Here is a 17,964-nt window from a genome sequence, read left to right as displayed (position 1 = left end):
GTCTTTTATGAGTTTTTATTAATGTGTATAAGTATACTAGAAAACTTCTAAAACACAATTAACATGGGATAAATTAATGGTTTCAATACACAACCTCTGTGGAGGGAGGTACCTGACCCATACTTATCTCAAAGTCATTTGTTTCTTCCTAACACATATGCATTATCCACCCCACCTACACAATTAACTCCAGGACATCCACCGTATTATATACAATGTAACCAATAGTGTACTACATATAGAATCTTAAATTGGGCAACTTACCACAATCTGTCATTTCAAAATCACCATTCAGGTTTTTACTGTATGTCACTACTTCTCTTGGAATACTTTTCAACAGTACACTTCTGTAAACCTATATAGATCAGAGGGGACAAAAAGGACTGCTGCGTCACAAAGAGGCACAGGTTAAGCAAAACCAAAATAAGGACAAGATATCAAGCCAATTAAAAAGTATTTGTCTGTATGGGTGATAATCAAGGGCAAGATGTTAGTAGCCTTTGGTAAATGCAGATTATGGCAAACATCTTAGAAGAGGGGATACTGAAGCAGAGCTTACCGCCTGAAATATAGCCACTGCAGAAGGTTACAAAATAGAAGAATTAAGTAAGGAGCAACTAAACAATGATGAGCAGATTTTGCCAAATAAAAGCAACTTAAAAGATATGAACCTATTCCTTCTTCTTTTTAATTTCTTACATGAGACTCATTTGATCTCACTGGGGCTTGTTTTCCTGCTCCCATCCCATGCCCATCTCCTTTCAGATGGCCACATGAAAATCTGTTCCCCTCCCTGCCCCTAAACTGTTTTTAACCTCCAAGGTAGCTGAAAGGAATGATCCATTCCCCCTCATCCTATGGATATTGGTATTGAGAGAATATTTAGGAAGCTGTGGCTTAAACCATTTTTGACCCATATTAACTTCACCTTAATGATCTTAAGGGATACTCTGAACCTCTCTAAGCTCTGTTCCTAAGGGATTTTTCTGAAGAGGCCTGGAAACCAGGCCTCTTCCACCCTGTCACAGGATGTAAGAAATGCCTATATTTGGCTCTTCTAATATCTCTATATTGCTAGCAGTGTATTTGGGGCTTAAGTAAAGAAGTGAAACTATCTGTGGGGCTCTCATAGAAGGGGGTATGGCTACTAGTACTGGGACCAGGGATATCTGAGCTACCACGTCTCTCTTTTTGTCTAAGGTGGCAGATCACTGGGCCAGAGAAGAGGCCATTATGCTCCTTTAGAGCAGAGCAATCAGGTTCTTGAATGACCAAGGCCTTAAGGTAACCTAATCCTGTGTTCTTCAGCTACAATAATAACAATAATACAGAGCTAACAGTTATTAAATGCTTACTATGTGCCAGGTCACTACGCTAACATTTTATATTTCCATGACTGAAAGGTTGTACAGAATTCTCACCAGGGCTATTATATCAGAAATGCCTGATATCTATTCAAAGATGCAAACATTAAGATTCTTATCAGATGGAAAAAGAAGCTAGACTTAAGTTAATATATCCTCAAATTTCACTGGATTTAAACATCATCAGAGAATCAAGTCTTATACAATTAAGGAATATTATTATTATAAATATTTTTCATTAGTGAAAAATGTCCCCACTCAAATAAATGAACAAATGGAATAAGAGAACGTGTGAGAAGTATATGCATATATAATATATAGGGACTTCCTTGGTGGCACAGTGGTTAAGAATCCGCCTGCCAATGCAGGGGAAATGGGTTTGATCCTTGGTCTGGGAAGATCCCACATGTCGTGGAGCAACTAAGCCCGTGCGCCACAACTACTAACCCTGTGCACTAGAGCCCGTGAGCCAACTACTGAGCCTGTGTGCCACAACTACTGAAGCCCGTGTGCCTAGAGCCTGTGCTCCGCAACAAGAGAAGCCACCGCAATGAGAAGCCTGCGCACCACAATGAAGAGTAGCCCTCACTCGCCGCAACTAGAGAAAGCCTGTGTGTAGCAATGATGACCTAATGCAGCCATAAATAAATAATAAATAAATAAATAAACAAATAAATAATATAGATTAGTCAGAAACAGCAAGATTTTTCGCTTCCACTGAAACTGTTTTTTAATTAAAGCTGTCTCGAGTTTAACGGTGTCCATTAAACCAAAAAATCTATAGTAAAACTAGAAAAGAAGTTTACCTTTTACATGACTTGTCAGCAGAGAAATAGTACAAATCTATTTTGGGACAGGAGGAAAAATAATGTAACTCACATGACTATTAGCTTGAGGCTGATTCCTATAACTTTTCATTATTTCTTGAAAAGTTCTTTCTTCTTTTGTTACCTAAGGAAAATAAGAACTGCATTTATCAATTGCTTTTGAAAGAAAAATGGTTCTGAACAAAAACTTCAATTACAGGTTGGCATTGAGAGCAGTCTTGCAGAAAGCCATTAACCCCAGGCCACTCAATAACTAAAATCCACTACCATTTATGACTTTTACTACCTTAAAAGTTCAGGCTTTGTGGCCTGTGGGGACTCAGCTAATAGTTTCATTAATCAAAAGCACTAAGATTGCTATGGTATAACTACCAAAAATGCATTTCTTTATAAAAAAGAATGATATAAGAAAACTCAGATCTGCTGAATCCCCTGCAGTCTCCAGTTGTATTAGTTTTTAAGTACTTAGTTAAAATTAACCACATACTAAAGGATAGAAAATGTCTTGTGATTCACAGTAAGACAGAGGTTATTATAGGATTGGCTTTTAATAGTTCAGAACAGACTGTAGGGTTTTAACACTTAGAAAAGTCACAGTGGTGGCCAAAAGAAAGAAAATAAATTAGTGATCCATAAAGGAATCCCTTCTAGTCTATTTATTATCACAGAGTTCACTTAAATTACTCTTTTCTTCTCCTTCACTGTCCATTAGCACTAAACCTGTTCTCCATAATGATGTTCTCCACAGAAATGGCAAAGCCTGAGCTATGGTAGTTTTCAAAAAAACACAAATGATTAGTTAAGACGGCAGACAGCAGAAACAAGAAGAACTACAATCCTGCAGCCTGCAGAATGGAAACCGCAATCACAGGAACTTAGACAAAGTGAAACGGCAGAGGAATATGTCCCAGATAAAGGAACAAGATAAAACCCCAGAAGAACAGCTATAAGTGAAGTGGAGACAGGCAACCTTCCGGAAAAAGAATTCAGAAAAATGATAGTGAAGATGATCCAGGATCTCAGAAAAAGAACAGAGGCAAGGATAGAGAAGATGCAAGAAATGTTTAACAAAGACCTAGAAGAATTAAAGAACAAAGAAACAGAGATGAACAATACAATATCTGAAATGAAAAATACACTAGAAGGAATCAATAGCAGAATAACTGAGGCAGAAGATCGGATAAGTGACCTGGAAGACCGAATGGTATAAATCACTGCCGTGGAACAGAATAAAGAAAAAAGAATGAAGAGAAATGAAGACAGTCAAAGAGACCTCTGGGAAAACATTAAATGCATCAACGTTAACATTATAGGGGTCCCGGAAGGAGAAGAGAGACAGAAAGGACCTGAGAAAATATTTGAAGAGATAACAGCTGAAAACCTCCCTAACATGGGAAAGGAAACAGTCACCCAAGTCCAGGAAGGGCAGAGAGTCCCAGGCAGGATAAACCCAAGGAAGAACACACCAAGACACAAAGTAATCAAACTGACAAAAATTAAAGAAAAAATACTAAAAGCAGCAAGAGAAAAACGACAAATAACATACAAGGGAACTTCCATAAGGTTATCAGTTGACTTCTCAGCAGAAACTCTGCAGGCCAGAAGGGAGTGGCATGATGTATTTAAAGTGATGAAAGGGAAGAAACTACAACCAAGAATACTCTAACCAGCAAGGCTCTTATTCAGATTTGATGGAGAAATCAAAAGCTTTACAGATAAGCAAAAGCTAAGAGAATTCAGCACCACCCGCCCAGCTTTGCAACAAATGCTGAAGGAACTTCTCTAAGCAGAAAAGAAAAGGCTACAACTAGAAACAAGAAACTTACAAATGGAAAGGCTCACCAGGAAAGGCAAACATACAGTAAAGGTAGGAAATCATCCACACGCTAATATGATATCAAAACCAGCAATTACGAGAAGGGGAGAACACAAATGCAGGATATTGGAAATGCATTTGAAATTAAGAGGCCAGCAACTTAAAACAATCTTGTTTATATATAGATTGCTATATCAAATCCTCATGGTAACCCCAAATCGAAAATCTACAATAAATACACATACAAAAAAGAAAAAGGAATCAAAACACAACACTAAAGTTAGTCATCAAATCACAAGAGAAGAGAACAAAAGAGGAAGGGAACAAGAAAAAATGTTTCGTAACTCTGTGTCTCTTGATTTTTTGTATTTTCCAGCTGTTTTTTCGTTTCCTCAGCTCTATATTCTAACCCATTGAGTCTTTTGGGTTGGAATTTGGTTTCCATTACAAGTTTCATTCAGTTCTTTTTGACATCTTTTGGGTCCTTTTTAAAGTGACTTGGCCTTTGTTCATAAAAAGAATTTTCCTTTATACATTGAATCATTTTAAACATATAATTGCATAATTTGAGATCAATAATTCCATTACCTGAAATTTTTTTTTTTTAATTTATTTATTTTTATTTATATATTTTTGGCTGTATTGGGTCTCCGTTGCTGCGCGCGGGCTTTTTCTAGTTGTGGCGAGAGGGGGCTACTCTTCGTTGCGGTGCGCGGGCTTCTCATTGTGGTGGCTTCTCTCGTTGTGGAGCACGGGCTCTAGGCACACGAGCTTCAGTAGTTGTGGCACGCGGGCTCAGTAGTTGTGGCTTGTGGGCTCTAGAGCGCAGTCTCAGGAGTTGTGGCGCACGGGCTTAGTTGCTCCGCGGCATGTGGTATCTTCCCGGACCAGGGCTTGAACCCGTGTCCCCTGCATTGGCAGGCGGATTCTTAACCACTGCGCCACCAGGGAAGCCCTACCTGAAATTTTTGAATATCTAACCTGCTCTAAATTTTATCTGTTGACATACTCACATTGGCTTATTTCCTTGATTGTTTTATAATTTTGGATTTTTTAGTTCTGTTTTAATAAGGATTTAATTTGTGTGAATACTGAATGGCTTCAGGGTTGAGTGTTTCATACCTCAAAGTAGTTTGCTTCTGCTGGGAACCCCAGTGATATTATGAGCTCTGGGACAACTTTTGGTTTTGTTGTTGCTGTTATTGTTACTGTTTTGACTTTGGAGATTTTTTTTTGGCCGTGCCGTGCGTCTTGTGGGATCTTGGTTCCCTGACCAGGGATTGAACCTGCGCCCTCGGCAGTGAAAGTGCAGAGTCCTAACCCTAGAGATTCTTGGAATGGTAAAATAAATGGTGTGGTTTTAAAAGTGGAAAGAGTGATACCAATATAAAGGATTATTAGTATGGATGTCAATGTAGAATGTGACTATAAAAGGGGAGTAACTACGTGGTCTTTTTCGTGCTGTATGTTATTTAGTTGTTGTGGAATAAATGTATAAAAATCGTAACCACAGAAGGAAATATTTTTAACTCTCTGTAAGTTATAAACCCAAGGCTGCTTTTTAGGGTTTTGGTATCCTTAAGAGAAATAATAAAAATAGTAACAGCTTAAAAAAAAGATTAGTTAATAACATTTATTAATACCTGTTTTGTATAGAGATTTTAAAGAGGTAATGTGAGAAGGAAGTCACAAAGGAGTTTGAAAACATGTCCTCTGCCTCAAAAAGCTGAAAAATTAGGTTGTAACATGTACATCTGCTAGGACCGGTAGTGTGGCCAATATGATCAAGACCAAAGTTACAGATGATTGTTTCAGACATATTAGAATTTTTAAAAACAAGTAAGATATGCCATTTTATGACTTAAAACATATTGTAGCAACTAGAAAGTAGAATGCTCTTCTGAGGCAACAGAATAAATCACTGGAAAGCAATATAGTACAGAAGCTATTTTATACCAGATTCTGAATCAGGAGAACATAGGTTGTCACTTATTGTGTAACTTTGGCCAAGCTACTTTCAGCTCTGGGCCTCAGTTACTCACCTAAAATGTAACGATCATTTTACTTTAAAGTACAAGATTAGAGGTATCACGGGGTGACGGTGGAAATGGTTCTCCATTAATAGTGTGGAGAACCATTTTACTACAAATGGTCTCTAAGATCTTTTCCAATTTTTTTTACAACCAGTGAATTCTTATGAAGCGAGAAGGCTGATTATTATGAAAGTAAATGAAGGACTTCCCTGGTGGCACAGTGGTTAAGAATCCGCCTCCCAATGCAGGGAACACGGGTTTGATCCCTGGGCCAGGAAGATCCCACATACCACGGAGCAATTAAGCCATGAGCCACAACTACTGCGCATGCGCTCTAGAGCCCACAAGCCGCAACTACTGAGCCCGCGTGCCGCAACTACTGAAGCCTGCACGCCTAGAGCCTGTGCTCCGCAACAAGAGAAGCCACCGCAATGAGAAGCCTGTGCACCGCAAGGAAGAGTAGCCCCCGCTCTCTGCAACTAGAGAAAGCCCGCACACAGCAACGAAGACCCAACACAGCCAAAAATAATAAATAAATAAAATAAATAAATTTATAAAATAAAAAAAAAAGAAAGTAATGAAGAGTCTATAGAAATAGATATAGTAGCTGGAATTTACCACTGTTGGCTTATAGCACTTAAGGCAAACTAACAATCAAGTGCAACAGATTTTCACCTCAGCCTTCAAATACAGGTAACTACGGCAAAGAGCTTCCCCCAACTTATACATTACCTTTGCCATGATGTAAAAGGCACAAAGGAGGAGCTGATCCAAATGTCTGTCTTTCATCAGATCAGGGCAGTGAACTAAAGTGAATTCAAAACATGTCCATATCTTCCTTCTTAACTCATTTGAAACATCCAGTTTTAAACATAAATCACGTAAGCGTACACTTGCCAAATGATAGACCTAAGATGAAAGATAGCACATTGATGCAAAAAAACAAGTAAATAATTTCTCAAATTTATGTCTTACCATGAACATGGGCTTTTAGGCCAAGATTAATAAACACCTAAGGCTGCTGATACATTAAATTACATAAAATTTTTATTTTATAGTACTAATTCACTGCTATGGCAGAAGAAAATATATTAAAACAAAATTCTCTTTGGAAAACTACCTTAAACATTTTTTTGGTAAAGATGTTATATGCTATTATTCTATGCTGTCAACTATGTAAAGTGAGAAATACTAAAATTAAATGGTTTGATTGACCAGCATCATGATCATTATGAATACATAATTTTTCAAGTGTTCAGAAGTTTCTCTCTTTTTTTGGTTCAGGTAAAATGACCAGAAAGCCTAAAATGTCACATAATACACTAAAATGTTTGACTCCAAAAATGAGCCAGAAAGCAAAATCATTTAAAAATTTCCCCAATAGTCTACATTGTTTTTATGAGCACATGAAAGGAATGTTAAGTAAACGAGATACCAGATTTTGTTGTTGTTGTTGTTGTTTATTGAGGTATAACTGACATACAACATTACATTAGTTTCAGGTGTACAACATGATTCGACGTTTGTATATGTTGTGAAAAGATCACCACAATAAGTCTAGTTAATATCCACACAGTTAACAGAATTTTTTTTTTCTGTGATGAGAACTTTTAAGATCTAGTCTCTTAGCAACTGTAATATGGAATACAGCATTACTAACTATAGTCACCATGCTATACATTATATCCCCATGATTTATTTATTTTATAACTTGAAGTCTGTACCTTTTGACTCCCTTCATCCATTTCACCCACCCCCTCGCCCCCTGGCAACCACTAACCTGTTCTCTGTATTTATAAGCTTGTTTTTGATTTTTAGATTCCACATATAAATATCATATAGTATTGTCCGTCTCAGTCAAGTTGTTGTTTTTAAGTATGTCAGAGTAAATTCAGTTCAATGCCTTCAACCTTTCATATATAGAGTTTTTATATGAACTGATACTAATGCAAATGCCCCAAAGGTCCTGAAACATTCTAAAATGATTTCTGATCATCCAAAAAGCATTATGTTGTATCATCTTAAGAACTGGTAATCCTACTGTGATATTCCTAAACTAGACTATTCTGTGTGAACTAAGTCTTTAAATCTAAATGTTCAGGGTAAAAAAAATGAAAAAGAGTAAGGCATTCTTTATAGCAAAGTATCTTTTGAGAGGGAAAAAAATCCACAAATTAAAGCTGAAAAATGAACTTTAGCCATCCAATACACTAATCTGGTAGAAAGAGAGATAAGGGTTGACTCCAAAGCCACCAGTGATTCATTCTATAACAAACTCATTTTCTGCATCCCAACCCTTTGTTTCTGGTCTTGTTGGCCAAGAGATAAACAGGAACCACTAGGGTCAGAGCAGTGGGAAAGATGCTGGAACTTTACATTCATGATAGGAGAAGATAACAGATACAGTCCTATGTAGAAGGATTAAGAAATATGTCATTAAGTAATACTTGTGGGGCTTCCCTCGTGGCGCACTGGTTGGGAGTCCGCCTGCCAATGCAGGTGACACGGGTTTGGGCCCTGGTCCGGGAGGATCCCACGTGCCACGGAGCAGCAAAGCCCGTGTGCCCAACTGCTGAGCCTGCGCTCTGGAGCCCGCGAGCCACAACTACTGAGCTCGTGCTCTGCAGCAGGACAGGCCACCGCAATGAGAGGCCCACGCACTGTGGTGAGGAGTGGCCCCCACTTGCTGCAACTGGAGAAAAGCCCACGTGCAACAATGAGGGCCCAATGCAGCCAAAACTAAATAAATAAAATAAATAAATTTTTAAAAAAAAGTAATACTTGTTAAGTATCTTTTACAAAGCTAATCCAATGCCTTAAAGGTACACATACTCTGGAAGTCTTCTAACAAAAAATTCACAGTAAATTCTACTCAGGCATAGGATATCAGCATCACACTGAGTTCAGCATGGATAACATCTGCAATTTACTCAAGAAATGGTTATTTTGAACTCATTATAGATATGGACGTTTCAATTCCCTTTTAGGGTAAAATTTTTCTAGCTTCTAAGTAGGGTATAATTAAAAAGAAAAGGACAAGCTAGATTCTGAAATAAATTCAGAACTAAAAATTCATAAATAAAGCCTTATTTTTGTCAATCTTAGATTCATTATCAAAGGCAGCAATTTGTCATTTTGAAAATTAAAAATAGGGAATGAATGGGGAAAATACTACATTTGGAGCTCTGTTTTTAAAACAGGCCTTAGGCACAAGATGTAGGCAGGAGTGGAGATGGTGGGACAGAGTAGAGAAGGCAGTGGGAGGTGGAAAAAAGGGCAAGTGTCTCAAGAATTATTCTAAGAAAGACTAGATAGAGGAAATAAATTTGCATGAAGAGATAATTTGAAAAAACAAACATGAATTTCTTAAAAATTTTAAGCCTTAAACCCTAATCATAATGCTAGAAAGAAACAAAAAACAGTGCCTTTTTTTTCATTTACAATTTTTCAGAGTGGGCTAGATAGCCACTAGTTATAGGGTAGACTGGAGAGGTATCTTCCAATTCTGGGATTTATTTTAGAGAAGCGGCATGTTTGGTCACAAATATCTGATTAACATGTCTATCTTATCAGAAGCTTTATGGTGCTTATAAAAGCTAGGCAGGATAAGCTGAAATTATTTCTATGTTAAATCTTTGCATTAATACTAAAATAATTTAGGCATTATAATGAGAACTGGTCAATTCGTAAAAGGTAAAAAACTAGATTTATGATAAAAATTATGTAGACTCCCAGCAGTATCCCACCAATCTTAATAATGAATCTTCAGTAACTTAAACTTATCCATAAGATCCAATGTACCTGTCCCACAATAAACTCCAATCTAAAGCAATATAACACAATGGAGTTCCTGTAAATTCCACAGGATGGCCAACTGCTTAATCAAAGTTATGTAAAACAAGCTGGCAGGAAATGGAATTAAAACTCTATGAGCCTGAGTCCAAACATAGCTCATCAAGATCATAATGTTCTTTTAGAATGTCAAATATGTTTTTAAAAAAGGCTAAAGGTACATTACCTGATACTAAAGCTAAACAAAGACACTCTAAGAAAAGAAAACTACAGACCAATATCTATTATATTGATGTGAAAATCCTCCACAAAACCCTAGCAACTGAATGGAACATAATACACTAAAAGGGTTATACACCATGACCAAGTAGGAGTTATTCATGGAATGAAAGGATAGTTTAACATATGAAAATCTATCAGTGTAATACACTACATTAACAGAATGAAGGGAAAAATGATATAATCATCTCAAAATTTGATGCAGAAAAAAAGCATTTGACAAAATTCAATACCCTTTTGTTACAAACTAGGAATAGACGGAAACTACTTCAACATAATAAATACCATATATAAAAAATCCATAGCTAAGATCACACTCAAAGTAAAACAATGAAAGCTTTTCCTCTAAGATCAGGAACAAGACAAAGATGCCCAATTTCAGTACTTCTATTCAACACCATACTAGAAGTTCTAGCCAGAGCAATTAGGCAAGAAAAAGAAATAAAAGGCATTCAAATTAGAAAAGTAGTAAAACCATCTCTGTTTGCAGATGACATGACTTTATGTGTAGGAAACCCAAAAACCCTGGAGTCCATAAAAAATGTTAGAACTAATAAATGAATACAGCAAAGTTGCAGGATACAAAATCAACACACAAAAATCACTTTTATTCCTATACCATTAACAATGCACAATCCAAAAATGAAATTAAGAAAATGATTCCATTTACAATAGCATGAAAAAGAATAAAATACTTGGGAATAAACTTAACCAAGGAGGCAAAAATTTGTACACTGAAAACTGCAAAGCATTGCTCAAAGAAATTAAAGAAAACATAAATAAATGGAAAGACATACTATGTTCATGGACTGGAAGACTTAATATTGTTAAGATGTCAACCTACTCCAAGCAATCTACAGATTCAATATAATCCATATTAAAATCCCAAAGTTTTTTTTTTTTTGCAGAAATAGAAAAAAGTCCATCCTAAAACTCATATGGAATGTCAAGGGACTCTGAATAGTCAAAATAATCTTGAAAAAGAAGAACAAAGTTGGATGTCTCACATTTTCTGATTTCAAACCTTACTACAAAGTTACACTAATCAAAACTGTGGTACTGGCATGAAGAGACCAATGAACAGAATACAGAGCCCAGAAATAAACCCTCACATATATAGTGATGAGTAACCTGACAAGGGTGTCAAGGCCATTCAATGGAGAAAGGCAGTCTTGTTAACAAGACTTACTGAGAAAACTGGATATCCACATGCAAAAGAATGAAACTGGGTCCTTACCTTATACCATATATAAAAATTAACTCAAAATGGATCAAAGACCTAAATGTAATTGCTAAAACTATAAAAATCCTACAAGAAAACATAGGGGAAAAGCTTCATGACACTGGAATGTGCAATGATTTCTCGGATATGACACCAAAAAGAACAAGACAACAAAACAAAACATAGATAAATTAGACTTCATCAAATTAAAAAACTTCTGTGCGTCAAAAGACACTAATATATAACATAGTGAAAAGGCAACCCATGGAATGGGAGAAGATATTTGCAAATCATGTATCTGATAAGGAATTAATATCCTGACAATATAAAGAACTTCTACAACTCACCAATAAAAAACTCAAAAAATGGGCAAAGGACTTGAATAGACATTTCTCTGAGGAAGGTAGAAGGATTGCCAATAAGCCCATGAAAAGATGCTCAATATCACTAATCATCAGGGAAACGCGAATCAAAACTACAGTAAGGAGATAGCTTCAAGATGGTGGAGGAGTAAGACATGGAGATCACCTTCCTCCCCACAAATACATCAGAAATACATCTACATGAGGAACAGCTCCTACAGAACACCTACTGAACGCTGGCAGAAGACCTCAGACTTCCCAAAAGGCAAGAAACTCCTCACGTACCTGGGCAGGGCAAAAGAAAAAAGAAAAAACAGAGACAAAAGAATAAGGATGGGACCTGCACCTCTAGGAGGGAGCTGTGAAGGAGGAAAAGTTTCCACACACTAGGAAGCCCCTTCACTGGCAGAGATGGCAGGTGGGAAGCTTTGGAGCCACAGAGGAGAGCGCAGCCACAGGGGTGCAGAGGGCAAAGCGGAGAGATTCCCGCATAGAGGATCAGTGCCGACCAGCACTCACCAGCCTGAGAGGCCTGTCTGCTCACCTGCCAGGGCAGGTGGGGGCGGGGAGCTGAGGCTCGGGCTTTGGAGGTCAGATCCCAGGGAGAGGACTGGGGTTAGCTGTGTGAACACAGCCTGAAGGCAGCTAGTCAGCCACAGCTACCCGGGAGGGAGTCCAGGAAAGAGTCTGGAACTGCCTAAGAGGCAAGAGACCATTGTGTCAGGGTGTGCGAGGAGAGGGGATTCAGAGCACTGCCTAAACGAGCTCCAGAGATGAGCACGGGCCGCGGCTATCAGCGCGGACCCCAGAGACGGGCATGAAACGCTAAGGTTGCTGCTGCAGCCGCCAAGAAGCCTGTGTGCAAGCACAGGACACTATTCACACCTCCCCTCCCAGGAGCCTGTGCAGCCCGCCACTGCCAGGGTCCCATGATCCAGGAACAACTTCCGCAGGAGAACACACATTGTGCCCAGGCTGTTGCAACATTATGCTGGCCTCTGCCACCCCAGGCTTGCCCCGCATTCCATACTCCTCCCTCCCCCTGGCCTGAGGGAGCCAGAGCCCCCTAATCAGCTGCTACTTTAACCCTGTCCTGTCTGGGAGGGAAATAGATGCCCTCAGGCGACCTACATGCAGAAGTGGGGCCAAATCCAAAGCTGAACCCCAGGAGCTGTGTGAACAAAGAAGAGAAAGGGAAATCTCTCCCAGCAGCCTCAGGAGCAGTGGATTAAATCTCCACAATCAAACTGATGTACCCTGCATCTGTGGAATACCTGAATAGACAACGAATCATCCCAAAATTTAGGCAGTGGACTTTGGGAGCAACTATAGACTTGGGGTTTGCTTTCAGCATCTAATTTGTTTCTGGTTTTATGTTTATCTTAGTTTAGTATTTAGAACTTATTATCACTGGTAGATTTGTTTATTGATTTGGTTGCTCTCTTCCTTTTTTTATATATATATTTTTTCCTTTTTCTCCTTTTGCGAGTGTGTATGTGCATGCTTCTTTATGTGATTTTTGTCTGTATAGCTTTGCTTTTACCATTTGTCCTAGGGTTCTGTCTGTCTTTTTTTTTTTTTTTTTTACTATAATTTTTAGCACTTGTTATCATTGTGGATTTGTTTTTTGGTTTGGTTGCTCGCTTCTTTCTTTCTCTTTTCTTTTTTTACTTTCTAATTTTTTTATTTATAATAATATATTTTTTATTTTTCATTTTTATAACTTTATTTTATTTCTCTTTCTTTCTTTCTTTTTTTCTCCCTTTTCTTCTGAGCCATTTGGCTGACAGGGCCTTGGTGCTCCAGCTGGGTGTCCTGCCTGAGCCTCTGAGGTGGGAGAGCCAAGTTCAGGACAGTGGTCCACCAGAGACCTCCCAGCCCCACATAATATCAAATGGCGAAAGCTCTCTCAGAGATCTCCATCTCAACGTGAAGACCCAGCTCCACTCAATGACCAGCAAGCTACAGTGATGGATACCCTATGCCAAACAACAAGCAAGACAGGAACACAACCCCATCCATTAGCAGAGAGGCTGCCTAAAATCATAATAAGGTCACAGACACCCCAAAGCACACCACTGGATGTGGTCCAGCTCACCAGAAAGACAAGATCCAGCCTCATCCACCAGAACACAGGCACCGGTCCCCTCAACTAGAAAGCCTACACAACCCACTGAAGCAACCTTACCCACTGGGGGGCAGACACCAAAAACAACGAGGACTATGAACCTGCAGCCTGCGAGAAGGAGACCCCAAACACAGTAAGTTAAGCAAAATGAGAAGACAGAGAAATACACAGCAGATGAAGGAACAAGGTAAAAACCCACCAGACCAAACAAATGAAGAGGAAACAGGCAGTCTACCGCAAAAAAAATTCAGAGTAATGATAGTACAGATGATCCAAAATCTTGAAAATAGAATGGAGAAAATACAAGAAACGTTTAACAAGGACCTAAAAGAACTAAAGAGCAAACAAACAATGATGAACAACACAATAAATGAAATTAAAAATTCTCTAGAGGAATCAATAGCAGAATAACTGAGGTAGAAGAACAGATAAGTGACCTGGAAGATAAAATAGTGGAAATAACTACCACAGAGCAGAATAAAGAAAAAAGAATGAAACAAATTAAGGACAATCTCTGAGACCTCTGGGACAACACTAAACGCACCAACATTCAAATTATAGGGGTCCCAGAAGAAGAAGAGAAAAGAAAAGGGACTGAGAAAATATTTGAAGAGATTATAGTTGAAAACTTCCCTAATATGGGTAAGCAAATAGTCAATCAAGTCCAGGAAGCACAGAGAGTCCCACACAGGATAAATCCAAGGAGAAACACGCCAAGACACACATTAATCAAACTATCAAAAATTAAATACAAAGAAAAATACTAAAGGCAGCAAGGGAAAAGCAACAAATAACATACAAGGGAATCCCCATGTTAACAGCTGATTTCTCAGCAGAAACTCTACAAGCCAGATGGGAGTGGCAGGACATATTTAAAGTGATGAAAGAGAAAAACCTACAACCAAGATTACTCTACCCATCGAGGACCTCATTCAGATTTGACGGAGCAATTAAAACCTTTACAGACAAGCAAAAGCTAAGAGAATTCAGCACCACCAAACTAGCTTTACAACAAATGCTAAAGGAACTTCCCTAGGCAGGAAACACAAGAGAAGGAAAAGACCCACAATAACAAACCCAAAACAATTAAGAAAATGGTAACAGGAACACACATACTGATAACTACCTTAAATGTAAATGGATTAAATGCTCCAACCAAAAGACATAGACTGGCTGAATGGATACAAAAACATGACCTGTATATATGCTGTCTACAAGAGACCCACTTCAGACCTAGGGACACATACAGACTGAAAGTGAGGGGATGGAAAAAGATATTCCATGCAAATGGAAATCAAAAGAAAGCTGGAGTAGCAATTCTCATATCAGATAAAATAGACTTTAAAATAAAGAATGTTACAAGAGACAAGGAAGGACACTACATAATGATCAAGGGATCAATCCAAGAAGATATAACAATTGTAAATATTTATGCACCCAACACAGGAGCACCTCAATACATAAGTCAAATGCTAACAGCCATAAAAGGGGAAATCGACAGCAACACAATAATAGTAGGAGACTTTAACACCCCACTTTCACCAATGGACAGATCATCCAAAATGAAAATAAATAAGGAAACACAAGCTTTAAATGATACATTTAATGCTCATAGAACATTTTCCAGGATAGATCACATCTTGGGTCACAAATCAAGCCTTGCTAAATTTAAGAAAATTGAAATCGTATCAAGTATCTTTTCCGACCCAATGCTATGAGACGAGACACCAATAACAGGAAAAAATGTGTGAAAAATACACACACATGGAGGCTAAACAATACACTACTAAATAACCAAGAGATCACTGAAGAAATCAAAGAGGTAATCAAAAAAAACCTAGAAACAAATGACAATGAAAACACGACGACCCAAAATCTATGGGATGCAGCAAAAGCAGTTCTAAGAGGAAAGTTTATAGCAGTCAATACAATCCTACCTCAAGAAACAAGAAACATCTCAAATAAACAACCTAACCTTACACCTAAAGCAATTAGAGAAAGAAGAACAAAAAAACCTCAAAGTTAGCAGAAGGAAAGAAATAATAAAGATGAGATCAGAAATAATGAAAAAGAAATGAAGGAAAAAATAGCTAAGATCAATAAAACTAAAAGATGGTTCTTTGAGAAGATAAACAAAAATGATAAACCACTAGCCAGACTCATCAGGAAAAAAAGGGAGAAGACTCACATCAATAGAATTAGAAATGAAAAAGGAGAAGTGACAACCGACACTGCAGAAATACAAAGGATCATGAGAGATTACTAAAAGCAACTATATGCCAAAAAAATGGACAACCTGCAAGAAATGGACAAATTCTTAGAAAGGTATAACCTTCCAAGACTGAACCAGGAAGAAACAGAAAACATGAATAGACCACTCACAAGCACTGAAATTGAAACTGTGATTAAAAATCTTCCAACAAACAAAAGCCCAGGACCAAATGGACTCACAGGAGAATTCTAGCAAACATTTAGAGAAGAGCTAACACATATCCTTCTCAAACTCTTCCAAAATATAGCAGAGGGAGGAACACTCCCAGACTCATTCTATGAGGCCACTATCACCCTGATACCAAAACCAGACAAAGATGTCACAAAAAAAGAAAACTATAGGCCAATATCACTGATGAACATAGATGCAAAAATCCTCAACAAAATACTAGCAAACAGAATCCAACAGCACATTAAAAGGAACATACACCATGACCAAGTGGGGTTTATCCCAGGAATGCAAGGATTCTTCAACATACACAAATCAATCAATGTGATAAACCATATTAACAAACCGAAGAATAAAAATCATATGATCATCTCAATAGATACAAAAAAAGCTTTTGACAAAATTCAACAGCCACTTATGATAAAAACTCTCCAGAAAGTAGGCATAGAGGGAACTTAACTCAACATAATAAAGCCATATATGACAAACCCACAGCCAACATCGTTCTCAATAGTGAAAAACGGAAACCATTTCCACTAAGATCAGGAACAAGACAAGGCTGCCCACTCTCACCACTATTATTCAACATAGTTTTGGAAGTGTTAGCCACAGCAATCAGAGAAGAAGAAGAAATAAAAGGAATCCAACTTGGAAAAAAAGAAGTAAAACAGTCACTGTTTGCAGATGACATGATACTATACACAGTGAATCCTAAAGATGCTACCAAAAAACTCCTAGAGCTAATCAATGAATTTGGTAAAGCAGCAGGCTATAAAATTAATGCACAGAAATCTCTTGCATTCTTATACACTAATGATGAAAAATCTGAAAGAGAAATTAAGGAAACACTCCCATTTACCACTGCAACAAAAAGAATAAAATACCTAGGAATAAACCTACCTAAGGAGACATAAGACCTGTATGCAGAAAACTATAAGACACTGATGAAAGAAATCAAAGAGGATACAAACGGATGAAGAAACATACCATGTTCTTGGACTGGAAGAATCAACACTGCGAAAATGACTATACTACCCAAAGCAATCTACAGATTCAATGCAATCCCTATCAAACTACCAATGGCATTTTTCACAGAACTAGAACATAAAATTTCACAATTTGCATGGAAACACAAAAGACCCCAAATAGCCAAAGCAATCTTGAGAAAGAAAAACAGAGCTGGAGGAATCAGGCTCCTTGGCTTCAGACTATACTAAGAAGCTACAGTAATCAAGACAATATGGTACTGGCACAAAAACAGAAATATAGATCAATGGAACAGGATAGAAAGCCCAGAGATAAACCCACGCACCTATGGTCACCTTATCTTTAATAAAGGAGGCACAAATATACAATGGAGAAAAGACAGCCTCTTCAATAAGTGGTGCTGGGAAAACTGGACAGCTACATGTAAAAGAATGAAATTAGAACACTCCCAAACACCATACACAAAAATAAACTCAAGATGGATTAAAGACCTAAACTTAAGGCCAGACACTATAAAACTCTTAGAGGAAAACATAGGCAGAACACTCCATGACATACATCATAGCAAGATCCTATTTGACCCACCTCCTAGAGAAATGGAAATAAAACCAAAAATAAACAAATGGGACCTAATGAAATGTAAATGCTTTTGCACAGCAAAGGAAACCATAAACAAGATGAAAAGACAACCCTCAGAACAGGAGAAAATATTTG

The 17,964-nt window shown here is 37.9% G+C and overlaps 1 protein-coding gene across 3 annotated transcripts in view; it reads right to left on the bottom strand.

Moving 5' to 3' along the window:
- The window catches only part of RBL1 (RB transcriptional corepressor like 1), a 76,046-nt gene that overhangs the window by 13,512 nt on the left and 44,570 nt on the right, over positions 1 to 17,964 (bottom strand). For all 3 annotated transcript variants that reach the window (XM_068565608.1, XM_068565609.1, XM_068565610.1), the window contains 3 exons: positions 6,773 to 6,949; positions 2,244 to 2,315; positions 265 to 355 (listed from right to left, as the gene is read on the bottom strand). In XM_068565608.1, coding sequence (XP_068421709.1) covers positions 265 to 355; positions 2,244 to 2,315; positions 6,773 to 6,949 — 340 coding nt within the window. The remainder of the gene's footprint in view (positions 1 to 264; positions 356 to 2,243; positions 2,316 to 6,772; positions 6,950 to 17,964) is intronic.

The sequence above is a fragment of the Eschrichtius robustus genome, chromosome 16 (genome assembly GCF_028021215.1).
Source record: "Eschrichtius robustus isolate mEscRob2 chromosome 16, mEscRob2.pri, whole genome shotgun sequence".
NCBI lineage: Eukaryota > Metazoa > Chordata > Mammalia > Artiodactyla > Eschrichtiidae > Eschrichtius > Eschrichtius robustus.
The sequence above is the reverse complement of the archived record's forward strand: the minus strand, read 5'-3'. Positions and strand labels throughout refer to the sequence as shown.